Below are 26,952 nucleotides of genomic sequence, written 5' to 3' on the forward strand. Positions count from 1 at the left end.
TGTGTCGGAGCTTTTCGAAACCCCTAAGGACATCACATTACCAACTTTTCCTTTTAAGCTATTCTGTTAGCCTATTGCTCCCTTAACTATCATTCATCAACTCTGACTGATTAAAAAATGGATTAAAAATTTAACCAGTTGTCTGTAATTGTTTTGACAAATGCCCCAAGGTAAATGTTTTTCACACTGAGTGAACTCCAAGTCAGGTAAAATAAAGACACCTTGCAAGTGGGATCTTCCAGGAAACACCAGGTAGGTCAAATAATGACAATTATCCAGGAATAAGGCTTTGAAGGATGTCTAATCCCATTCTCACCCCTCCAGTGACTGTCAGGTTCCTGGTTTCACTGTAATTGTGGGCTGCTGATATTCAAGACCAATGCAAAGCTGGAGAGGTGTTATGGGAACAGAGCTAGTGAATGCTTGCTGTTCTTACCAAGATTAAGCCACTTTTTTCTTGAGTAGACACTTCCCAGACTACTGTTAAGTCTCTGGTTTATTTCCAGAGTTCTGTAAAAGTTGATTTTGACAATTTGTGCCAGTTTTCTCACTGCTTTTATGGAGAAGAAAATTTTCAGAAGTCATTAACCCACCATTTTCCAAGAGTCTGCATCCTTCACTTATATGTAACTACTGTCAGTTCTATGATAGCATCTTGCTCATAAGGTTGTTGAAGATAGAACATTAGCTTATCCACACTGCAGAGAATACTGAATCCCCATCTAGCCTGTGGGCCCCAAGTGAGTGACACATGGCCCTTGCCCTGTGGGTCCTCTCAGCTTGTGGTTAGGAAGAGAAGCAAAACTAAAATTCAGGGGGGAAATGCTAAGTTTCAGAAGGGACAGCCTATGATGCCATGGGAGTTAAGCACAAGGAGAGTCAACATGTAGGAGAGGGTTAGGGAGGCTGCATGGACAAAGGCTTTTGGCATTTACAGTCACCAGAACTGATACGGCATCAGAGGACTCCAGTCCAGCAATCGTATCTCACAGAGGAGAAAAATGAGGCCAGGTGGGAAATTAGTGGCTCACAGCCCGTGGTTCCAACAAGTACAACACAAAGAATTTCTCTCCATTCAAAGCCTATATATTCACTGAGCCTACATGCCAGGCTCTGTGCTAGGCACTAGTGACCTTCTAACACACTATGAAAGATCCAGTGCCTGTGGCGGACAAAGGTTTCCCTGTGCTTGCTGAAACTCTGTTCCTTCTACCAGAAGTAGCATGCTCACAGCCAGTGGGCAGAATGGGCCTCCAGATTACCTTGTTTGGCCGGCATAGGAAGGCTCACACGAACACTTAGTAATCAAGAGATTTCAAATATAAATCAGGTAAAAGAAGATCTAGCTATACCAAAGTGAAATTCCCACCTGGCAAAACTTGTCTGCGACACATAGAACTGTACCCTTCAGAAAAGAATGAGCTTTCAGCTCCACCATGGCCTTCCACCCCTTTTAGTTGCTGGACTATGAGGCTGAGTGTCAACTGTGACATATTGTTATTCTTATGTTGTTGATTTTCTTCTAGTTGTAATAAGAGGAAGGAGAAATATCTTGTACCCATATCTCAATCTAAACATTATGAAACTAAAAGCTAGACCAAGAAGATAATATGGCTTTAAGAAAAAGGGGAGATGACACATTTCTTTATGGAAATGAATTCTATTTCTACATATATAAGGCCATTATACAACAAACCATCTGTAGGGCCCATGACCAATATTCAGAAGGAACGAAACCAGTTGATTTGAAGAGAAAAAGGACAGACTGTCAACAAGGTCAAATTGTGAATATGAATAAAGTATGTGATATGCCTCTGAAATACACTGATGTATCAAATGGCACTGAAACCTTTCACAAATAGCAAATAATAGCAAAACAATCTATTGTACATGACAGAAATTATGGATTAAACAAAAGCAAATATTTGCAGTTTTACTTCTAACCAAAAATCAAATGTTTAACTTAAATCCCAATGCTTAACCTAAATGCTTAAACTAAAACACAATAGAAAAGATCAATGAAACTAAAAGCCAGTTCTTTAAAAAGATAAACACAATTGACAAACCTTTAGCCAGACTCATCAAGGAAAAAAAGGAGAGGGCTCAAATTAATAAAATCAGAAATGAAAAAAGGAGAAGTTACAACCAACAACAAAGAAATTCAAAGGATCATAAGACTACTATAAGCAACTGTATGCCAACAAAATGGACAACCTAGAAGAAATGAACAATTTCCTAGAAAGGTACAATTTGCCAAGATGGAACCAGGAAGAAATAGAAAATATGAACAGAACAATTACCAGCACTGAAATTGAATCAGTAATTTTAAAACTCCCCAAAAACAAAAGTCCAGGACCAGATGGCTTCACAGGGGAATTCTACCAAACATTTAGAGAAGACTTATCACCTATCCTTCCAAAACTATTTCAAAAAACTGAGGAGGCAGGAACACTTCTAAACTCATTCTATGAGGCCACCATCACCTGGATACCAAAACCAGACAAAGCTATCACAAAAAAAGAAAATTACAGGCCAATACCACTGATAAACATAGATGCTAAAATCCTCGACAAAATACCAGCAAACCAAATCCAACAATACATTAAGGGGATCACACACTGTGATCAGATGAGATTTATCCCAGGGATGCAAGGATTTTTCAGTACCTACAAATCAATTAATGTGATGTACCATATTAACAAATTCAAGAAGAAAAACCATATGGTCATCTCAATAGATACAGAAAAAGCCTTCAATAAATTTCAACATGCTTTTATGATTAAAAACTTTCCAGAAAGTGGGCATACATGGAACATACCTCAACATAATAAAGGCCATCTATGACAAACCCACAGCTAACCTCATACCCAATGGTGAAAAGATGAAAGCATTTACTCTAAGATCAGGAACGAGACAAGGATGACCATTCTAGCCACTTTTACTCAACATAGTTTTTGGAGTCCTAGCCATAGTAATTAGAGAAGAAAAAGAAATAAAAGGTATCCAAATTTTTAAGGAAGAAGTAAAGCTGTTACTGTTTACAGATGACATGATACTACAAGTAGAAAATCCTAAAGATGGCACCAGAAAACTACTAGAGCTCATCAATGAATTAGGTAAAGTTGCAAGATACAAAATTAATATACAGAAATCAGTTGCATTTCTATACACTAACAACAAAATAGCATAAAAAGAAACTAAGGAAACAATCCCATTTACCATCGCACCAAAAAGAATAAAATACCTAAGGAGGCAAAGAACCTGTACTCCAAGAACTATAAGATACTGATGAAATAAACTGAAGATGATACAAACAGGTGGAAAGATATACCATGTTCTTGAAATGGAAGAATTAGTATTGTTAAAATGGCCATACTACCCAAGGCAATCTACATATTCAATGAAATCTCTATCAAATTACCAATACATTTTTCACAGAATTAGAACAAAAATAAATAAAAGACCTCGAATAGCCAAAACAGTCTTGAAAAAGAACAGAGCTGGAGGAATCATGCTCCCTGACTTCAGACTATACTACAAAGCTACAGTAATCAAAACAGTATGGTACTGGCACAAAAACAGACACAAAGATCAATGGAACAGGATAGAAAGTCCAGCTAAAAACCCACACACTTATGGTCAATTAATCTATGACAAAGGAGGCAAGAATATACAGTGGAGAAAGAATGATCTCTTCAATAAGTGGTTCTGGGAAAACTGGACAGCTACATGTAAAAGAATAAAATTAGAACATTCTCTAACACCATATACAAAAGTAAAGTCCAAATCGATTAAAGATCTAAATGCAAGACTAGATACTATAAAGCTCCTGTAGGAAAACAGAGGCAGAACACTCTTTAACATAAATCACAGCAATATTTTTTTGGATTCATCTCCTAGAGTAATGGAAATAAAAGCAAAAAAAAAAGGGGGGGGGGACCTGGTTAAACTTGAAAGCTTTTGCACAGCAAAGGAAACCATAAACAAAATGAAAAGACAACCTACAGAATGGGAGAAAACATTTGCAAATGATGCGACCAACAAGGGACTAATTTCCAAAATATACAAACAGCTCATACAATTTAATATCAAAAAAACAAACAATCTGGTCACAAAATAGGCAGAAGACCTAAACAGATATTTTTCCAAAGAAAAAATCCAGATGGCCAATGGGTGCATGAAAAGATGCTAAATATCGCTAATTATTAGAGAAATGCAAATCAAAATTACAATGAGGTATCACCATACACCAGTCAGAATAGCCATCATTAAAAAGTCTACAAATGATAAATGCTGGAGTGGGTGTGGAGAAAACAGAGCCCTCCTATAGCGTTGGTGGGAATGCAAATGGGTGCAGCCACTTTGGAGGACAGTATGGAGGCTCCTTAAAAAACTAACTATAGTTTTACCATATGATCCAGCAATCCCATTCCTGGGCATATATCCAGAAAAAATTCTAATTAGAAAAGACACATGCACCGCAATGTTCATAGCAGCACTATTTACAAGAGTCGAGACATGGAAACAACTTAAATGTCCATCGACAGATGAATGGATAAAGAAGATATGGTGTGTACGTGTACACACACACACACACACACACACACACACACACACACAATGGAATATTACTAAGCCATTAAAATGAAATAACGTCATTTGCATCAACATGGATAGACCTAGAGATTATTATATTACGTGAAGTAAGTCAGAGAAAGACAAATATCATATATCACTTATATGTGGAATCTAAAAAAGAGTTACGAATTTTACTTACAAACTATAAACAGACTCACCAACATACTGTTACTAAAGGGGAAGGGGGGGAGGGATAAATATGAGTTTGGAATTAACAGATACACACTATTATATATGAAACAGATAAACAACAAGGACCTACTATATAGCACAGGGACCTATATTCAATTTCTTGTAATAAGCTATAATGAAAAAGAATTGGAAAATATATGTGTATATATGTATATGTATATATATGTATAACTGAATTGCTCTGAAAATAACATTGTAAATCAACTACACTTCAATAATTTAAAAAAATTGAATGCTTAGTGTATTAAAGAAGTGGCAGAATTTAAAAGGTCATGAGGCATTTACAGAAGCAACTTGCAGTATTCATAAATCAGAATTATAGAGTACAGATTAAAAATATACGACCGGTTAACCATGCTCACTTACTGTGTCCGTAAGAATTTCTATGGGCCTGAGAGCTTTGGGGCCTGGAACTCATAGCAGGCACAGCATCAGAAATGACACGTGCATGTGATGATGCTCCTGAAATGCCGTTGTCCCAGCTCCAGAAACATAAACCCAGTGTTTTAATAAGAACATAGGTCCAGGATACCATCCCAAGGGATGACTTTATGCTAAAAAAGAAAAAGCTTAGCACCAAAAGCTACAAAATAGTAATGAACCAAAAAACCCATTCGTGATTTGGCTTGCAGACAACTGAACAATCTGCTCGAGGAACTTGGAGTTACAAACATGGTCATAAATGTTACACATGGTAATACATGTTATAACATACATGTTATACATGGGGAGGTCAGGACAAGCTGCTGAGGAGATTTTTTGGAACTCCTGAAAGAAATATATTTACTTGTGCTAGTCAAATGGAAATTCCTACCCCGGCTTATCTGTAAAGATGAAAACAAAGACAAGGGTTTGGGGTTGGCATCCTATCCATTTCAACATGTAAGCATTGCTCTGCAAGGGCTTCAACAAATAGTTACACCAATCTTGAGTCAATTCATTTATTTCACAGTGTCTTTGAGAATCACATTTGGCAAGACATACGCTTGTCCACTTATCCCCAGAAAAATCAATTTCCAGAAATGAATGTTCTATCTAGAGTACATTCCCCAAATTGTACAGACTGAAATCTAGAAGTCCTCTGACTTCAAAGCCGACTAGAGATTAACATCATTTTTCTAATTAATATTAGCAACAAAAATGAATAAAAGGTAACAAACAGAACAATGCTAGATGATCCTGAGAACTAAATATGGCAACATTGGCATTCCAGAATTCTCAGATACATCAATGCACAGTTATCCTAAAAATTTAAAAATCGTCAAGCAAAGATTCCCTCCATTTTTGGAGGAAACTTCATGTGAACAGCTGTTTCCCATCATGAGCCACTAAAACGACATTTAACTCCTAGTTGACAGTCAAGGGTATATGGTCTGTCCCATATGCAGCAAGGGGTAGATCTGACACTTGTATCTTGGGATAAAAGAAAAGATGTTGGTTGGGGAACAGATATAGAGCACATACTTAGCATGCACGAGGTCCTAGGTTCAATCCCCAGGATCTCTATTAAAAAAATAAATAAATAAGCCTGAATACCTGCCCCCCACAAAACCAAAACAAAACAAAACATACAGATGTCAGCTTCCAAAGGAGGAATAAACAGAAAAGAAAATTTTAATAATTTAATGATTAAAATATTTTTTCAACTTTCTTTTGAATTTTTTTTAAGTTCTAACATCAAACATGCTTATATAGCTATGCTGTTACACCAAAGATGAAAATCAAAGTAGTTTATCTGTCTATTGATTTGTCTATCAGCCAGCTACATTCAATTTGCTGTACACGTCTGCCCCTGAGTTTGGTACCCCTGCCTTATATCAACCTCCACTTGATTAATATAATCTCTTATATTTCAATATACTATTTTAAAAAGTCTTACACCCCCAACTAAGGAGGAGTTTCCTGCTGGGAGGGACTGTGGATTGTCCCTTCCTATCTCTACTCAACAGAAACACAGCAAGTGCTGAAAAATGTACCCCTTTCTCCTTTGAGGGGCATTCTCCTGATCAGGCATGGCTCTTCCTTCACTCACCTCCACAGTTCTTGGGTCCTTGCAACTTCATTCCAGACCTAGAACAAGAGAGGGGAGAGAGAGTATCTGGTCAGTCAACACACAGTTAGTGCCCAGCCTGCCAGCCCCTGCAGAGGGAACAGAGCTCGAACTCAGACCCAGTGCCAGCACTCAAGAACACTCACCCTGGGGAATTAGAGACATTCTCAGACAATCAAACAAGTAATAACTGAGAAAGGAGAGAATGACCAACTCAACTGGGGCCAACGGGTTTGGAAGTAATTACTGATCAGCTCCTGAAGGATCAATAGTTATCCTCTAAGAAAAATGGTGGAACCATTTCAGAGAGAGACAGACCCGCCTGGGCAAAGACTCAGAAGTATGAAAAAGAGGATGGGGAAGTTGTCTTAACCAGAGCACAGGGAAAGGAGCTGGAGGCAGGCTTAGACCAACTCTGGGAAGTCACAGGGGCAAAAGCAGTGAGAAGTCACTTGAGAACCGTGAATGGCAGAGTGCCGTTTCAGGAAGATCACTGGGCGCTATGAGAAGAAACAACTGGAAATGAGGGCTGAGCAGCAGGGACTGTAAGGCGGCTGCTGCAATGCAGTAAATTAAGGCACATAGTAAGGCTAAAGGGATGTCCCAGAGATGCCAAGATGGTGGAATGGAATTACTGCCTAGGGGAGGGCGCAAAGGCCCCATTCCCACAAACTGCTCTCTGCAGAAGTGTCTGGAAGAGGCTCAGGATGGCCCTGGGAAAGGATCAGAGTGTCACGTCTCCTACTCCCTCAGGCCCACACTCGCATCCTGGAACTTCCTGGCCTTTCCAGCTGGGCCACCCTGGATTCTGGAGCCTCTACAGCTTCAGTGGAAACCACTCAGGAGCCTTCTGTGGCCCAGATCAGGCCCACCGAGGGTCCCATCCAGATGTGCGGCTGTCCGAGCCCTGGGAGAAATAAGCCCCATCCCCTTTGAGCCCAGGTTCTCACTTCCCTCACTCAGCCAACATCAAAGTTTCTCAGCCCTTCAGAAGTCTTTTTGGCTGGTAGGAATGTAAAGTTGACATTCTGCAATAATCAAAATGGTTAAGATTTATGTGTTCTCCTTTTCTGTAGTTCCCAGTTCAAAACTCAACTGAGAGCTTCTTACTTCCCTAATATAGAATCACAACATGTAATATATCTTGCACAGTAAGTGCTACCCACCTTTGTGGATCTCTGTGTAAGATCCTGGTCTTCGGGAGGACCCTGTGAGGCAGGGTTTATTGACCTCATTTTACTTAATTGGGAAACTAGAACCTGGAGAAGTTGGTGCTGTCAAAGAGTAAAAGGCACCTCCCTTTCACACTCTGCGGGGGGACCACCTGGTCGACCTCCGCCGGTGCACTCACTGTATGATACTTTCTTGACTGGTAAAAATGGGAATAACAACCCTGTGTTTCACTTGATACATTTAAAATTATAATTACAGAATTCAGGTCAGGGTCTGTTTATTAGTCTTTTTGTAAAATGATATAGTAATGCATTTTAAAATTGAAGAAATCTAATTTACTCAACTTACTGAGAGTACACTAAATGTCAAGCCATACACTAGGGGTATACACACGGGATTACACAGTGATTACAAATTCCCTGCTCATAGGAATGAGTGGGGCTACGTGGAGGGGGCAGATATTAAACAGATACGCTATACCATCATTTCATTACAGTCGAGGAGAAAGAGCTCAGAACACTTGTAACACCCGGAAGCACAGATCAGACTGATGCACTTAAACAGGCACTAGGGAGTTTGACTGGCTGGGAACGAACAGCCCTGAGTCTGCAGGGGGAGGTTCCCCTCACGGAGAGCGCGTGGCTTTCCAGGAAGGCCCCAGAGGGGAAATTCCAGAATATTCCATAAGAGGTGGGATCCCTAAACCAATCTTTGGAGGTAAATCCTATACACAAGCGCCCAGCGCAGGCCAACCACGCAGGAGGTCCGGAAGCACAGACAGACGTTGGGACGGAGAGAGAATAGGCTCTCAGAGCGACCCTCCAAAGACCACCGAGGTCACCACCCAGGAGGGCCACGAGGGTCCTCCGCGGATCACGGATTCAGGGCCGCCCGAAGCCACCTCCCAGATTTGGGAAACCGAGGTCCTGAGGGGAGGGGCGGGCCGTGGCCAAGCCAGCGACTACAAACCCGGAGCGGCCTCCCGCCCGGGGCAGGACGTGCTACCTTGTCCACCTGGGCGGCGCAGAGCAAGTCTCGAGCCTCCAAGAAGGAGAAGACGTGCAGAAGCTCGTGCGAGCCCAGCTGCGGCTCCATGGCGCCTGCCCCGGCGGTCGCTCGGTGCCGCCCCGCCTTAGCTGCGCCTCCGCCCTGCCCGCCGGCCCAGCTCCGCCCTGCCCTACCGGCCCCGCCCCGCCCTGCCCGCCGGCTCAGCCCCGCCCTGCCGGCCCAGCTCCGCCCGCCGGCCCAGCCCCGCCCTGCCCGCCGGCCCAGCTCCGCCCCGTCTTCGCCCCGCCCCGCCTTCGCCCCGACTCTGCGCAGCCGCTCCACGGTGACAGCGCTCCAGCTGCCTCTTGGCCCTCGCCTTTGCCCTGACACCAGCCCAGACCCTCGCCCACCCCATTATACTGACATTCATCCTCGCTCTGACCTTTGCCTTTGCGCTGACCCTCACACTAGACCTTGTGGTGCCCCTGAACTCCGCACATCTTGAGCCCTGCGCAGGTGCTGACCCTTCTTCAGCCTCGCCCTAATCATTATCCTTGACCTCATTAGCATCTGACATCTACCTTACCCTGTTCCTACTCTCACCTAACCCTGACACACCCTAACACATTCACCCGGAACTTCGCCCTGGCCCTGACCCTCACCGTCATAATCGCCTTCACAGTGACCCTCAGCCTCTCTTGCCCTGGCACTGGACTGACCCCCAAGACCTGGCCCTAAACCTGGTGCCTCCTTGGCCATGGCCTCTGCCCTGGCTTTCAGCCTAGGCTTGGTCCTGACCCTGGACCTCACTCTAGACTTGACTGTGGCCCTGGCCAAAATCATACCATAGTGTGAGGGTGAGGATTGTGATCAAGATCATTGTCAGCAGGTCAGGGTCAGGATGAGGGTAAGATCAGGGACAGAGTGATAAAGACTAGAACCAGAGAGTGAGTATTCAGGTCAGGGTAAATTTCTCTGTCAGGTTAAGGGTCAAGATAAAAGAATGTTCAAGGCCATGGTGTCATAATCAGGTTCAAGGACAAGATCAGTGCGAGGGAAATTTTAGGTCCAGGGTTAGGTTTGAGATCAAGGTCAAGGTCAAGGTCAATGTGAGAGTCGAGGTCAGGGCGTGGTTAAGAATCCGTTAGAGGATCAGTGAGAGGATGAATGTCAGGGTAAGTATGATGGTTATCATCAAGGTGAAAGTAAGACTGAAAGCTGGATTCAGGTTGACAGTGATCATCCAGTTCTCAGTCAAGGATTGTCAGTGTGAGGGTGAGGGTGATGTTCAGGATTAGGGTCAGTGTCAGGATCAGGGTCAAGATTAACTTATGTCAGGGACAGGGTGAGCACGATGTTCATTGTGAAGTTCAAGGTCAATTATGTCAAGTTGGGGTTCCTTTTCTATTGCTACTGGAAGGAATTAAGTCCTCCTCTGCCACCCTCCTCCTCCTCCACCTCTCCCTCCCTCAGCCTGTTATTTTGGCCCAATCTGCATAATTCAGGATATTCTTTCCATCTCAAAGTCCGCACCCTCAATCACATCTGCAAAGTCCCTTCTGTGTGCAAGGCAAAGTACTTACAGGCTAGGACATGGGCATCTTTGGCGGGACATTATTCTGCCTGTCACAGAGGGTCAGAGTTTGATTCACAGTCAAGGTCAAGTTCAAGGCTAAGTTCAATGTGACACTGGGTCAAGGTGATTAAGCTGAGGACGAAGGTCGCCGTAATAATGAAGATCAATGGTCAGGGTCAGGGTCTAGGTCAGGTTCAATTTCATGATGGGATTCAGGTGTCAGTGGTGACAGCCACAAAGTGTGAGTCCAGGTTCTGTGTGGGGCTCAGGGTTAGGATGAGGACACAGGTCAGGGTGAAACTGAATTCTAGGTCAAGATCAGTGTCAGGGTCACGGTCAGGCTTGGCATGCAGACTAGTTTTAGTTTCAGCTTGAGTGTACAGTGTAGTTTGGCATCAAGGCTCAAGTTCAAGGGCAGGGTGGGTCAGTATGACGGTCCTTGTCAAGGTGAAGATCGAGTCTAGGGGCAAAGTGAAGTTGACAGTCGGGATCAGATTGAGGGTGGTGTCTTATTCATGACAGTGTTCTGAGTCCTGATCAGTGTGAGAGAAGCTGTCATTGTCAAGAATACGTCAGGACCAGGGTGAGTGTGAGGGACACGTTAATGGTCGGCATTATGAACATCAAAGTAAGATGAATGTCCATGAGAGGGTCAGTGTTAAGATGAGGATGAGGGCCAAGTTCATGGACAAGGTTAAGTTCTAGGCAGAGCGAGGTTGGAGTCAATGCCAAGATCAAAGCCAGGTATGGGTGGGGAAGGGATTGGCAAAGAACTTAATGAGGGTGACAGTGGGTGTGTTTGCTGGGGTCAGGGTGATAGGATCAGGTTAAGTGTCAGATTTAGGTTGAGTGTCAGGGTTAGTGTAAGGCTCAAGGTCAAGGTGAGGGTCATTGCAGGGTGGGGTAAGGTTAGGATCTTTGTGAGTAGAACTGGCTAAGGGTCAGTGGTTAGGGACAAACTCACATTCATGTGGAGGTCAGATAAACCAGAAACTGAGCTAGACTGAAGCTTAGAGTCTACAGATGTGGCCGGACCAACAGGCAGCGACCAGATCCTTAAAACATCTTTAAAGACATGAGACACTCAGACTTTTCCCTGAAAGCAACAGCTGGACTTTACTGTGCTTTGCCCTCTAAGAGTTTGGAGAACAGTGACTGTGGCAGTGCCAGTCACCTCTGTGACCCCAGTGCTTACATAAGTTTATCCACAAAATGAATACGTTAAGAATAAAATACTGAAGCACAAAACGAATACTTTAAGAATAAAAGATTGAGAATCAATTTATCTCATTTATCTATCTATCTGTGAACCAGTACCGCACGGTCCTGTTTAGTATAGCCTGATGATAAGTCCTGGTATCTGATAGGGTACATTCTTTGATGGTTTTCCTCCTTTCCTTCTGCTTCTGTTTCTGCCTCCTCCTCTCATCTCTTTCATTTCCACATTTTACAATCAGCTTACCAAATTATTAAATAAGAAAAACAAGAGCCAGTTCAGACTGTACTGGGATTTACTGAATTAACAGAGGAGTCTGTCTCCTTATTTGCCCGGCATCTCTAAGTAGGGTCGTAGCCCGTGTGGCCCTGGCTCACCCTCATCCTGAGGGAGATGTTAGTAAACCAGCTTGAGGTGTGGAGGGTCACTTATTGGGTCCCCAACTCGAGCCATCCCTGGGCCTTCATTTCTGCCACCTCACCTCTCCGTGGGAGCTCCATCACATGAAGCAACCAGAAGGCCCCGAGACTAAAGTCGTCATGACTGGGGACACTTCCCCAGTGACCACAGAAGAGCAAGGGCCAGGAGGTACGTCGCCTCAGCCATTTCCTTCAATAGGAACAGAAAAGGGGTATACACCAGGCAGAGCTACTTAGGGCTTTAAAAATAAACCTCAAAACTGAACTAGTGTTTAATGTCTGGGAACAAAATCAAACCAAACTTTCCTTCCTACTTGGGTTTCCGACATGAGGACATCTTACACTCAGGGCTCCCCCAGGAACACCCCTGACCAGGAAGGCAGCCACTAGGGAACCAGCACCATGGCAGACATGGCAGAGGGATGCACGGCCTCCTTCTGATGGATCCATCTGCAGCACCCAGGTGGGAGGCCGACAGCACGGGCAGCGGGTCCCCTCTGCTGGAGCTGGATGTCCTCATTGCCCGGCTGGGAACAGGACCACGAATGGAGTAGGCCTGCTGTGGTTGAATCAGGCTGGAGCAGAGGAACAGGAGACCTGAGTTGTCCGGGGTTGGGGGCACACCAGTGAGGCCTGGCCCAGCATCTCAGCCCTCCAGGATGAAGGGCCGAATCAACTCCGGGTTCAACAGTGACTCCTCGAGAGGCCGGTCCACGTGGAAGTCATGGATGTGGGGAGGCCCTGGGTGGGCCTTGGGGGCAGGTCCCCCTGGTCGCTGGGGAATCGGCAGCTCCGAGGGGTGGGCGGGCAGAGGAGCTGTGAAGAAGTACTGGTGCAGGAGGGCCTGAGGGTAGCAAGCAAGGGACAGCAAAAGGAAACCTGTCACCTCCCTGTCCCAGCTTCAGCTCACTTCCCTCCAAGGAGGGTATGTGAACATTGCCCTGAAGAGGCTCTTTCCTTCATCAGCTCATCCGTTCAGCTGACTCCATTCCCTGAGTGCTCACTGTCTGAGCACTGCCCCAGAGATGGGGATGTAGCAGTAAACAGAATAAAGGCTCTGCTTTCAAGTTTTCCACGTGGTCAGGAGTGGGGGCGATAAACAAGATAAAGAAGTAAGATCTCAGTGCATCAGGTGACAAGCACTGCGGGGAAGAGACAGTAAGAGGGGGCTGAGGAATACCGCAGAGGCTGTAGGCCTGAAACATGGTGAGGGGAGGCCCCGGGAGGTGGTGCTCCAGCAGAGACCTGAAAGGTGCACAGGTGAGGCCGAGGGGCAGAAGTGCACAGACCCCAGGACGTGGAGGGGGCCCTGGGGCCCGAGGGCAGTGGGAAAGGGGAATGGAGCTGGCAGGGTCACAGAGGTGACAGCCCCCAAGTGTGTGACGCCTGTGGGCCCCTAGGACCTGGGCTTCTCCTCTGAGAGGGCACCCCTGGAGGGCTCTGCAGGGGAGGGCGTGACGGCCTGCCTGGACAGGGTCCCTCTCTCTGCCAGGTGGAGAGACTGAACGGGCAAGAAGAGAAGCAGACTCTGGGAGGCAATGACAGGCAGCAGTGGAGGTGGCTTAGACTCGGGGCAGCAGCAGGGGGCTGAGAAGTGGTCAGCTGGTCTCAGTACACTCTGAAGGCGCTGTTGACGTGGGAACTCACCCGGGCCTGCATAAACACACACTGCTAATGCCCAGGGCAGGAAGGGTACGGTGCGATGAGGCCTTACAAACAGGTACACCTGACAGAGGCCCTGACACCATCGGCCATCAGCCCGAGGTCCTCACCTTCCTTCCCTGTCCTCCAGCCACAGCCCAACCCCTCCTTGGTCCTCCTCTTCAGGCCTCTGCTCATCATTTCTCTTTGGAAAATAGCTCCCTGTGCTTAAACCTGCCCTCCTCCAGGAAGCCTTGTGTGACCCCAAAGTCAGTCCTAACATCCTTCCCCTCAGCTCCCACAGCCTGGCTGCCCTGCCTCACCACAGGGTGGAGACCCCACAGGGATGAGCCATGACTGTTTGTTCACGGATCAGAGCCCAGGACAATGCCAGGCACCTGCCAGATGCTGAGTAAATACTTATTGAAGGAATGAAGGGACGAAGAAGCAAGTCACCAATAACCCAGAGATACGCTCTTCTGCAAGGTGGGCATGCCCTTCCAATGGGCCAGCCCCTCTGGGGTCTGCTCAGGACAGGCACACCTGCTCTGCACCCTTCTACCCCTGGCTCTGGGGGTTCTGGTCACAATGGCACCAATGAAGAGGGTCAGGGCAATGGGTGTCGCCCTACCTGGGAGGCCGAAATGCGCTGGCGTGGAGGGTAGAGGAGGAACCGCCCCAGCAGGTCCAAGGCCTGGGGAGAGGCATCGGGCAGCACCTCCTCCAGTGGCACAGGTGCCTGCTCCTTGAAGGAGATCTTGTTGTAGTCAGGCAGCTCCGTGATCTCCTGGAGGAGAAGGAGCCCATCAGGGCTGGGACCTGGCCCACCAGCCCCCTCAGCCCCTCAGGGCCCATCTGCTCCCACTCACTCACTGCTTCCCCATCCAAGGGCCCCTGCTCTTGCACCACGTCACTCATGTCCTCACGCACTCACTCGGTCCCTCAGTCCTCCCTGCACCCCTCGGGTACCCACTCCATGCCCAGCTCAGCAAGGACTGCATGTGTGCTGGGGGCAGGTGGAAAGGTTCAGGGCAGAGGAACAGGGTGAAGGGACAGGGGATGGGACCTGGCCACCCCGCCTCCAGCAGGACAAGGAGGGAAGAGTCCCCACACTGAGCCAGGACAGGAGGTCAAGGAGGTGTGGGGCCATGGGAGAGAAGGTGCGGGGCAGGGGAGTCAGTAGCTGTTGGGGGCAACAGAGGACACCTGCCCCACCCCTCCCCACCATAGGCCCCTGCAAACCGGCCAGACTTGAGGGCTGGGGGTGCCCAAGATGCGAAGCACACAGCAAAGCTGCTCGATGTCATTCTCCCCTGGGAAAAGGGGGGACCCATTCAACAGCTCCCCCAGGATGCAGCCCACGGCCCTGCAGATACAGAACCCAAATATCTCAAAGACCTCACACTACGGATATAGATCTCCTCACACCAGCTCCATCACCTCACCCTGAGGCCAAGAAACCCACAAGTAGCCTAGAGGCTTCGTAGCTAATACAGATACCCAAACAGTCAAAGACTGCAAGCCTAGAACACAGAGCATAGCCCCCCTTTAAACAGCTCTCAGGCCTCAATTCTGGAACATACATCTATCTTTCAACAGTTTTGAGACTTCTCAGAGCCTCACATTTTGGGATACAGACCCACCTCCTCCCACTGGGGCAGACCTCCAATACAGCCCCCAAATCTTAACTCTTAGGCATGTACAAACCATCCTACATCGCGTAAAGGTTCAAGGCCTTCACATCCAGGGACCCAGGCCTCTGGATAGCTCAGGAACCTATCCCCCTGGGATAGCCCCCCTGCAACCAGCTTCGATGCTCCAAGCCTCAATCACCTGCTCAACCCCAGACCAGAAGATTCCTACTGGGAAAGCCATTCCGATCCCACCTGACTCTCATCTAGCACAAAACCCTCATGGAGAGGAACCCTGATCCCAAACTCCTCAGAGATGCTCTAACTAGGGGAGGAGACACCCCCAAGGAGACCTAGAGCTCACAGCAGGAAAACAGCCCCAACAGCTTAGAGACAGTGACCCACGTCCCCCCTTGCCCAGCCCATAGGAGTCTCACCACAGGTCAACACCCTGGTCATACTGCCGGGCACCATACAGCAGCTCAGGGGCTCGGTACCACCTGTGAGAAGAGGTCAGGTGGTCACGGCCAGGTCACCAGTCTGATAGGAAGCTGCCCTGGAAGGTCACTCTGGCCCCAGCACCAGCCCCAGGGAACATTGTTTGAAGAGAAGGCCCAGAAGCATCTCTCTCCCAGCAAGAGGGCTGGCCTGTCCATTGCCAGGCCCTGCCTGGGAACTGGCCCTCCCTACCTGGTGGCCACCTGGTGTGTGTAGAGGCGGCTGCCATCTGGGGAAAAGACCCGGGCCAGGCCAAAGTCTGCAATCTTGAGCTGGCCTGAGGCACTGATAAGCAGGTTGGCTGGTTTCAGGTCCTGAGGGCACCAGAGGAGACATCAGTTCCTCCAGAGCCCCCCAGGAACTCGGGACGGGAGGGCTTGGCAGGCTGAGCAGCGGGGTCAGACCCAGGACCCCACCTCCTCTAGGACTACACCCCTGGCCACTTACCCCTGGGCTCTGATCCCTCTGTCCCGTCTCTAACTATCAAGGATTGGCCTAACCCCAGCCCAACCGCCCGCCGCAGCCCCAGCCCAGCCCAGCCCATGCTGGAACTGACCCGATGCACAATGTTGTTGGCATGGCAGAAGGCGACGCCTTTGAGCAGCATCTGCAGGTAGCTCTTGACCTGCGCTGGGGCTAGTGGCCTCTGGGCGTGGCGCACCACCTCAGCCAGATCCGACAGCATGAACTCGAAAGCCAGCACGAAGCCTGCGCCATGCGGGAACACGGCCTTCAGCTGCACAACCTGCGAGCGGGGCGTCCCGTCAGCCCCAGACTCTCAGGGCGCAGACTTTCTCTAGGGCCCTCAGCCCCTGCCTCACAGGAGACCAGGCAGGCAGAGAAGGTGACGTGATACCTGAGCTCAGAATCAGGGAGCGGGGTGCTCTCTTGATGCTACCTGCTCCCGGGAGAAGGCAGGTACCTACTGTAATAGTCCAGTATGCACTCAGGGGAAAGGAGGTCTAAGAAAGGCCACTTAGGGCAGTGTCTGGTTCCCCATCCAGCCACAAACCAGAAAGTCATCTGGAAACACACACACACGCACAGAGGTCTCCTCTGGTTTCCTCCACAGCCACTGAATTCCAGCACCGAGAGAAGGCCCTGGTGATCACAGCTCCCAGCACTGGGACAGCAGAAGACACTTCCCATACACTTCCTGAGGGCCCACAAGGTCACAAGGGTCAGGCTGCACACTAGTGAGCAGGAGCAAGAGCTGGTGGGTCCTGAAGGACTTCAAGGGTCTCAGGGGGACAAATGACGGACAAATGAACAAACCAACCTAAGAGGTATGTTGATGCAGATGCTGACGAAGATAGAAGAGAACAGACGGAGTGGGTCAGTTATCCAGGGATCTGGGAAGGAGCCCTGGGCAGGGGGGCAGCAAACACAACCCCTCCAGGCAAGAACAGGAATAAGGCTAGAGGGACGCTTGCATGTGGCATCATTCAGGGGAAGCAGTCTGCTCTGTTTCTGTACTCTCAGAGCCAAAGTGGTGCTTGTCACCAGAGAGACACTTAAGAAGCTGTGTTGAATGAATGAAGAAAGAGGCTGGAGCGGGGGTGGAGAGTAGAAGCAGATGGTGACAGTTCTTTCAGAGTGAAGAGAAGCCACTGAAGCTTTTCAAGCTGGGCAGTGGATGATTTAATCCACATTTTTTGGCTGTGGAGGAGGGGGCGGGTGGTTCTGACAAGAGGTGATGATGGCCTGGGCCAGGGTTATAACTGAGTGTTTGAAAGTTAGAATCTCCAGGCTTGCTGATGCACAGGGTGCCAGGGGACCGCACCACTAGCTTCCTGTGGGCCCTCCACTCTCTCACACAAGCTGTCAGCAAGCCATTTTACTTTCCTCAAAAAAATGAGAATGGCTGTTTGTCTGATTTTGAGGGTAACAGACAATCATTTTACAGACTGGGACAAACACATACATCCAGATAATACACAGAATTATAACGGAAAAAAACAACAAGAGAAAAATCCTATTACCTATAGTCAACCTTAGGAGCATATTCCACCAGACTTTACAACAGAAGTGGTACATACAGACGCATATTCGTGTATATATACAAGATACTTCCATACAAAACTAGGATGACACATGCAGGTTTGTAACATGCTGGTGCCACTCAATATGTATCATTGACATCTCCAGACAGTAAGAAACAAGTCAGAGTATCACTCACCCTCGAGTGGGTGGACCTACTCTCGTCACTTACCAGGAAATTAAGCACTTTCTCTACTCATGACATGGACAAGAGAGAAGACCACGAAGAGAATGAGGCTGGGGGTACAAAACATGTCTCTTCTCATGTGCCCAGAGCTCCTTCCAGTCCCGCCACAGCACAAACCACCCCAGTCCATCTCCCCCACCACACTTCAGTTCCCAAGAGCCGTGTTGGGACTGTTGGGACCGGGTGTCTGTGCTGCCAGTACCCGGTGGATGGTAGAGCCTACGAGAGGCCCCCAGGTTAAAACGTCCTGCTTCCTCAATCAGACGGGGGCCGAAGCTTCCACAGAGAAGCCGAGCAAGCTGAGTGCCCATGAGGGAGAGGCTGAGGCTCCTCCCCGGCCTGAGAAAAGGGGATCCTGAAACCTGCCTTGCAGAGTAGAGGAGAAAACGCAAGACAATGTACCTAAAGCAGCTACCCCGGCCTGCAGAATGTAACAGGAGCTCCACGGAGGAATGATCATTATCATTAGAAATCACTAAATGTTTTGAGAAAAAAGGGATAAGTGAGGGAATGAATGAACGAGTACACGAAGAAATAAGAAGATGAATAAGAGAGGGAAAGAGTGAGAAATGAAGTAACTGGGTGAATGACGGTGACCAAGAGGACAAGAAACAGAGTTAAGTGAAGGGGAAGGGAGTAAGTGAAGGGGAAGGGAGCAAATGAGCAAACAGTGCCTGCAGGCCTCCAGAGTGGGAGCGGGTGGAGGATGGCGGGGACCAGCACCTCGGAACACCAGCCCCACTCACATACTGACTGTCCTCGATCTCCTGCAGGGCCTTGATCTCCCGCAGGGCCTGGTTGGGGATGCCATCTTCCAGCCGCCGCAGGGCCACCTTCTTGAGAGCAACGATCTCTCCAGTCTGTTTGGGACAGGACGCAGACACTGCCACCCCATCCCCGGCTGGGAAAGAGGTTGGACGCCGAGGCCTGAGGCGCTCGTGGGGGTGGAACGCGCCCCCCGCCCGGTTCTGGAGATAAATCAGCGTGGGAGCCAGCAGTTGCAGCGCGGGGCTAACAGCTCAGACATCTATGCCACGACAGGCCCCTTGGGGGCACTCGCTGGACGAAAGCACCACTGGTTAGCAGGCCGCAACCTGAACACTCCCCACTCAAGGGAGCAAAAGAGGAGGCGCACGTCACGAAGAGCTGCGGGGAGGCAGGGGCAACGGCCCAAGCGTGGGTGGGGGAAACGGGTGGATCTCAGAGACAGGGCTGAATGGAACCGGAGGAGGAAGGGTTGGGCGCTCACCTCCACGTGCTTGGCCTTGAAGACGATGCCGTGCGCGCCCTCCCCTATGCGGCCTAGGATGCAGTACTGCTCCATAGCCCTCGGGCCCGCGCCGGGACCCTCGGCAGTCACAGCCCGTCCCCGGCACCGGTACCCGGACCCCGCCCCCCCCGCAACGCTGGCCCGCCCCGCCTCCCGCGCCCGGACGCGGCTGCCTAGCAACGGCGCGGGAACGAGCACCAGGCGGGGGCGGGGTGCCGAAGGGTAGGGACGGCGTCCCGGCCTCGTCCGCGCCTTCCCCTAGGCCCTTGCCATCACGCCTCAGGGCGCCTCAGCCAAAGCCATCCGTGCGCAGACCCTGCCGGCGGAAGCCATGGCCACCGCCGACCCCGCTCGGCCCCGCCCGACCCCGCCCGACGTCACGTGACGACTGACGCTAACGCACGCATCGGGGGCGGGGCCGAGCGGCGGTGGGAAGGCGCTGCGGGGGAGGGTGCGGCCGCTCAGCGAGCGGGCGGGGTCGCACGGAGCGGAGAGCGGCGCCGGGCGGGGCGGGCCGCGCAGCCGGAGGCGGGGCCGCAGGGCCGAGGATGGGGGCCGCAAGGTGACGGGACGGAGCCGGCTCCTCCCTGGGCGGGCCAGACCTCGCCTGTACTTAGAGGTGTCAGCTTCCGCTATTGAGAGCACAGCAGGTGCCATTTTTCACCCGTGAGCCCTAGAGCCAGAGAGGGTTGAAGGGAGATGGGTTCCCAGCCTGCGTTGGGGAGGGAGCGGCAACTGGCAACATGGAAAGACAACTGTTAAAATGTGCTAACTCTGACCCAGAAAGTCCATGTCTGAGGGCCTCTCATGAGGAAACATTTGGAAGAATTTGCAGCCTGAGTGATTGTTACGAAGTGCATGCCACTAAAGGAGGCTGACAAAAAGTACAAGGAGCTTTTAAACTTCTGAAAAGGTGCTCAGTCTCACATACAATGAGATAAATGCAAAATAATCTACCATTTTACACCTGTCGTATGGCTAAAGATCCCAGATCTAATAGTCCGTTGGCCATGCTGCGAAAAAACAGGAGCTTTCATATACTGCTGATGGGAGAGAAGGAAGAGCACAGAATTGGAAAAAAAAAAAACTGAATAAATAAAGATTAAAAACTGCGCAAATTTGGGGGAAAGTGTAACCTACAGATTCAAGAAGCTGCGTGAATACCAAGCAAAATGAACCGAAAGAATTTCATACCCAGAAATGTCATAAATTACTGAAAACTAAAGGGAAAAAACTCTTAAAAGTATCCATAGAGAGAGGACACATTTCCTACAGGAGCAGAATGTCTCTAATACCCGTTATTTCTCATTAGAAGCCACAGAAGCCAGAAGGAACTAGCACAAATTTTTCAAGTGCTAAGAGAAAGAAAGTGTTACCAGAACTCTATATCCAGTCAGAATATCCTTCAGGAATGAAAGTGAAATGAAGGCATTCTCAGATGAAGGAAAACATTTGAATTTATTTCCAGGAGACCTAACCTGAAAATTGCTAAAGGAATGTCTTCTTGAGACAGAAGGGGAGAGATAACATGGAATGCTAGAAGTGAAAAAGAAGAATTAGAAAGGGTTAGTATTTGGTGAGGATAATAGATTATTCTCCACTGGAATTTTTAAAATTATGCTTGATATTTGAAAACAAAAATGATAGCATTGTTTGAAGTGGTTCTCAATGTATTGACAAATAATATTTAAAACAGAAAGTAAAAAAAATAAATAAAGTGCACATAAACCAACTGAAAGAGCTTCCAAAGGCCAAAGCTGGAGCTATTTCACTAAGAAAACAAGTAATGTAGTATTGGGTTATAACCCAAAGTATAAAACAAATATCCATGAATCCATAGTAATAAATAAATCATTGAATGAATGAAGGAGAATAGAAAGTACCCTGTGCAGAAGAATTCCAAATAACTTATGTAGGTACTCTGTCCTTGGGGAGTGCAGCGTAACTCCCCATTTTTTCACTGTAAGCTGTACCTCACGTCATACTGCCAAAGAGGACAATAACAAGGGAAATAACAAGACTATGCAGTGGAGAAATCTGTCAAGAGTCCACCTCAGCCAGGACATCAAGGTCAACATCACTAGTGATAAGATGTGTTGATAGTGGCTACCGTTGATATGTGAAGAGAATGGCCACTTACCTCTGGGATCTTCCTCCCCAGATCCTATAATTGCCATCTAACCATGAGGAACCATCAGATAAATCCCAAGTGAGGGACATTGTACAAAATAGGTGACCAACACTCCTCAAAACAAGGAAACTGAGAAACTGTCACAGCCAAGGGGAGCTTAAGGGGACGTAACAACTAAATGTAACTTGGTATCTTGGATGAAATACAAGGATGAGAAAAACACATTAAGTAAAAACTAAGGAAATCTGAATAATGTATGGATTTTAGTTAATAATAACGTATCAACGTTGGTTTGTTAATTGTGAGAGATGTGCCATACTAATGCAAAATGTCAGTAGAAGAAACTGGGTGTGAGGTATACTATCTCTGCAATTTTTCTGTAAATCTAAAACTATTTAAAAATTTTTAAGTTTCCTTACAAAAAATTCTATGAAAACACTAATCACAGAAAGCTAGACTCGTTATATTAAGACAAAATGGACTTCAAAAAAAAAAAATACCAGAGTCAAAGAGATGATAATGGTGAAAGGGTCAATTCACTAAGGAAATGTAATCCAAAATGTGTGTGATCCAAACAACAGAACTGACAGAGCCGAAAAGAGAAATAGATACCTCTTCAGTTATAGCGAAAGGCTGACGTTCATCTCACAGTCATTGATAGAACCTCCAGACAGAAAATCAGCAAGGACTAGAACTGAACAACGCGATCAGCCAAATACCTACAGGATTTTGTGTGGATGTCGACAAACTGATTACAAGCATTATATGGGAAGGCAAAAAAAAAAAGAACAGCTATTTTTTTAAAGTTTTGAAAATGAAGGATAAAGTTGGTCTAATTTTAAGGCATTGTATGTATCTACAGTAGTCAAACAATGGGATACTGGCAGACAAATAAACCTGTAAATCAATGGGATAGAATAGAGTCCAGGAATAGACTAACACAAGTATGGTCAAACGTTTCTGTTTTTGTTTTGAATTGAGATACAATTCACACACCATAAAATTCCCCTTTTAAAGTATACCATTAAGTGGTTTTGGTATATTCACAAAGTTTTTTTTTCCCCCGTGTTTTTAAAATTGAAGTATAGTCCGTTTACAATGTTGTGTCAATTTCTGGTCTACAGCATAATGTTTCAGTCGTACACATATATTCTTTTTCATTATAGGTTACTACAAGATATTGAGTATAGTTCCCTGTGGTATACAGTAGAAACTTACTGTTTATCTATTTTATATATATATATATATTAGTTAGTATCTGCAAATCTCAAACTCCCAGTTCACCCCTTTCCACCCCCTTTCCTCTTCGTAAAAATTTTTGTTTTTTGTTTGGAGAAATTTGTGTTTGGGATATGTATGTTTTTATTGTAGACTTGTAAGAGTGTTTTATGTATCCTGGATGCTAGGCTCTTATCAAATACATGATTTGCAAATATTTTCTTCCATTTGGGGGATTTTTCACGTTCTTGATAGCATCCTTTGAAGCACAAAAAATTTTTCAGTCCAATTTATCTATTTTTTCTTTGGTTGTTTGTGCTTTAGGGATGATATCAAAGGAATCATTGACTAATCCAAAATCACAAAGATTTATGCTTATTTTTTCTTCTAAGAATTTCATAAGTTTAGCTCTTGTATTTAGGTCTTTTATCCATCTTGAGTTCATCTTTTGTAGATGGTGTGAGGTAGAGGTTCAACGTCATTATTTTGCATGTTGGAATATCCAGTTGTCCAGTTGTTGAAAAGACTACTCTTTTCTTTTTTCATTGTCTTAGAATCTTTGTAAAAAATCAGTTGACCATAATGATGGGTTTATTTCTGGACTCTCAGTTCTATTCCATTGATCTATATGTCCAGCCTCATGCCAGTATCACCTAGTCTTGATTACTGTAGCTTTGCAGTATGTTTTGAAGTCAGGAAATGCAAATCTTTAAACTTTGTCCCTATTTTTCAAGACTGTTTTGGCTGTTCTGGATCCTTTGCATTTCCATATGAATTTTAGGATCCACTTGTTAATTTCTGAAGAAAAAAAAGTCAATATTTTAGGAATCATACTGAATCTATATGTAATTTGGGGAGTACTGCCATTTTAAGCATATTAAGCCTTCTAATCCATGAAGACAGAATATCTATTTATTTAGCTCTTCTTTAATTTTCTTGTAGTTTTTAGTGCACAGTCTTGTGCTACTTTTGTCAAATTGATTCAATTTATGCTGTTGTAAATGGAATTGTTTACTTAATTTTATTTTCAGATTGTTCACTGCTACTAGTTGCATAGAAATACAACTGATTTCTATATATTGATTTTGTGTCCTGCAACATTGCTGAACTTTATTAGCTTTAATCGTTTTCTTGTGGATTCCTAAATGTTTTTTGTATCAAAATACATGTCCGCTACAAATAGAGATAGTTTTATTTTTTTCCTTTTTGATCTGGATGCCTTCTATTTCTTCTTCTTGTCTGATTGTCTAGATCCTCTAGTAAAATGTTGAATGTAAGTGGAAGTAGCAAACATTATTGTCCTGTTCCTGATATTAGGGAGAAATTTTTCATTCTTTCACTGTTAAGTGTGATGTTAATTGTGGAATTTCTGTAGATGCCTTTATTAGGTTGAGGGTATTCCCTCCAGTTCTTATTTTGTGGGATATTTTTAGCCTATAAGGGTTTTGGATTCATCAATTGCTTTTATTTTTTTCTCTGTATGTATTGAGATAAGCATGTAGGATTTGGCCTTCATTAACATGATACGTTACACTGATTGATTTTCTTATATTGAACACACTTTGCATTCCGGGACTAATCCTACTTAGTAGCTGTGTCCTTTAAACACACGCACACACACACACACACACTTCATTTATTTTTTTTTTTTTTGAGAAGTCTTATGTTCACAGCAAAATTGAGCAGAAAGTTCAGAGAATTCCCATATACTCCCTTTTCCCTTGCACACACAGTTTCCCCCACCATCAACATCCTGCACCAGAGTGGTACATTCATTACAGTCAATGAACCAACATTGACACTTGTCATTCAAAGTCCATAGGTTACATAAGGTTCATTCTTGGTGTACATTTTATGGCTTTTGACAAATGTATAATGGCATGTGCCCACCATTATAGTACCCTATAGAATAGTTTCACTGCCTAAAATTCCCCTGCACTCAGTCTATTCATTCCCTCTCCCTTAATCCCTTGGACAACCGCTGAACTTTTTACTGTCTCCATGGTTTTGTTTTTTTACAGAATATCATAGAGTTGGAATCACACAGTATGTAGCCTTTTTAGATAGAGATCTTTCACATAGTAACATGCATTTAACGTTCCTCTATGTCTTTTCATGGCTTGGTAGCTCCTTTCTTTCTAGCATAGAATAATATTCCATCATATGGATGTACCGCAGTTTATTTATCCGATCACCTACTTGAGGACATCTTGGTTGCTTCCAAGTTTTGGCAATTATGGTATACAGCTGCTATAAACATCCACATGCAGGTGTTTGTGTAGACATAAGTTTTCCACTTTTTGGATAAATACCAAGGAGCACAATTGTTGAACTGAATGGTAAGAGTATGTTTAGATCTGTAAGAAACTATCAAGTTGTCTTCCAAAGTGGCTGAATCATTTTGCATTATCATCAGCAATGAATGAGCATTCCTCGTGCTCTTCTCACCAGAGTTTGTCAGTGTCTTGGATTTTCACCATTCTAATATGTGTGTAGTGGTATCTCGTTGTTTTTATTTACAATTCCTAGTGGCATTTGATGGAGAGCATCTTTTCATCTACCATTTGTACATCTTCTTTGGTAAATTGTCTGTTCAGATCGTTTGCCTATTTTTAAATCGGGCTGGATAATAGTGCTTCAACAGATAAGTCTTTTGCAAATATTTTCTTCCAATCAATGGCTTGTCTTTATTATTTTGATATAACCTTTTAAGATGTATTCTTGATTCGCTGTGCTAGTATTTTGTTAAGATTTTTAAAATCCATATGCATTATCCATATCCATTTTATCCATAAAGGATATTGGCTTGTAGTTTTCTTGTAATATCTTTGGTTTTGGTATCAGTATAATATTGAATTCATAGAATGTGTTGGAAAGTGTTCCCCTCTCTTCTACATTGTGAAAGATTTTATGAAGGATTGATGTTAATTCTTCTTTAGACTTTTGGTAGAATGCACCAGCGAACCTATCTGTTCCTCAGCTTTTCTTTGTGGGAAGCATTATCATTATTAATTACTTGCTATTATCTATTCAAAATTTCTGTTTCTTCCTGAAGAATTTTAGGAGCCCATGTCTTTCCATAAATTTGTCCATTTCATCTGGGCTATCTAATTTTTTGCCATTCAATTGTTCATAATATTCTATTATAATCCTTTTAATATCTGTTAGGTTAGTAGTGATGTCCTTTCTTTCACCCTTGATTAGAGTGTTTTGAATTTTTCCTCTTTTTTTTCCTCTTTAGGCTAGCTATATTAAATGTGTGTCAGTTTTATTGATTATTTCAATAACCAACTTTTGGTTTTACTTCCTTCTTATGCAGAACCTCAGGGTCAGCCTTTGCAGATCTTTCCTGAGCACGTGCACAGCCCTGGGCATGTACATATCCCTGTATATGCACGTGACTTTCTAGATTCCCAGCAATGTGATGGTTGGCACTTTTCAAATCCCCTTTTTCGTTAGACTATTATTTGCCTCTTTGTTATCTCTGCACCAGATAACTGCAGAGTTAATCAATTTTCTCTAATATTTTTAACAAATGCCCCAGGCAGAGGCTTTTTGCACTGGGTGAGCTCTGAATCAAATGAAACAAGGATAGCTCTATGAATGAGGTATTCCAGGGAACTACCAGACAGGCCGAATAATGACCATGCTCTGGGAATGAGGCTTTTAAAGATTTGAATCTATCCCCCTTCATTATTTGCTATGCTGCTGGTTTTCACCAAGATTGAGGACATTTTTTTTAATTTATTGATGTGTAGTTGATTTACAATGTTAGTTTCATGTGTACAACAAAGTAATTCAGTTATACATATACATACCTATTTTTTTCTTTTCAGATTCTTTTCCATTACATGTTATTACAAGAAGTTGAATATAGTTCCCTGTGCTTTACAGTAGGCCCTTGTTCATCTATTTTGTATATAGTAATGTGTGTCTATTAATCCCCAACCCCTAATTTATCCCTCCCTGCCCTGTTAATTTCTGAGGTTAGTGTGGGGCTAGAGACGAGGGAGTGGGAATCAGGCAGGTGAAAGCATCACAAGGCCTTCTGTTCTGACTGAGATTCTGTTGTTTTCCTTGAATAA

General features: G+C 45.6%; 1 protein-coding gene across 10 annotated transcripts in view; it reads right to left on the reverse strand.

Annotated features, from left to right (window-relative positions):
- CDK20 (cyclin dependent kinase 20) overlaps positions 1-19,878 on the reverse strand; it is a 43,195-nt gene extending 23,317 nt beyond the window's left edge. For 6 of the 10 annotated variants that reach the window (XR_010379167.1, XR_010379168.1, XM_064482416.1 and 3 more), the window contains exons 1-8: positions 19,498-19,878; positions 18,995-19,108; positions 16,578-16,766; positions 16,214-16,335; positions 15,961-16,023; positions 15,135-15,258; positions 14,524-14,679; positions 6,863-6,900 (exon numbers count right to left, since the gene is read on the reverse strand). Coding sequence is in view for 8 of the 10 variants with exons in the window: in XM_064482416.1 (XP_064338486.1) it covers positions 6,863-6,900; positions 14,524-14,679; positions 15,135-15,258; positions 15,961-16,023; positions 16,214-16,335; positions 16,578-16,766; positions 18,995-19,108; positions 19,498-19,572 (881 nt within the window). In the remaining 2 variants the exon portion in view is untranslated. Of the gene's footprint in view, positions 1-5,470; positions 6,244-6,862; positions 6,901-12,759; positions 13,096-14,523; positions 14,680-15,134; positions 15,259-15,960; positions 16,024-16,213; positions 16,336-16,577; positions 16,767-18,994; positions 19,109-19,497 lie in introns of those variants that run through there. The other 4 variants (XM_064482419.1, XM_031442304.2, XM_010976921.3 and 1 more) reach the window with 4 other exon arrangements.
- Between the last annotated feature and the right edge of the window lie 7,074 nt (positions 19,879-26,952).

Source organism: Camelus dromedarius, chromosome 36 (assembly GCF_036321535.1).
Source record: "Camelus dromedarius isolate mCamDro1 chromosome 36, mCamDro1.pat, whole genome shotgun sequence".
Taxonomy (NCBI): Eukaryota; Metazoa; Chordata; class Mammalia; order Artiodactyla; family Camelidae; genus Camelus; species Camelus dromedarius.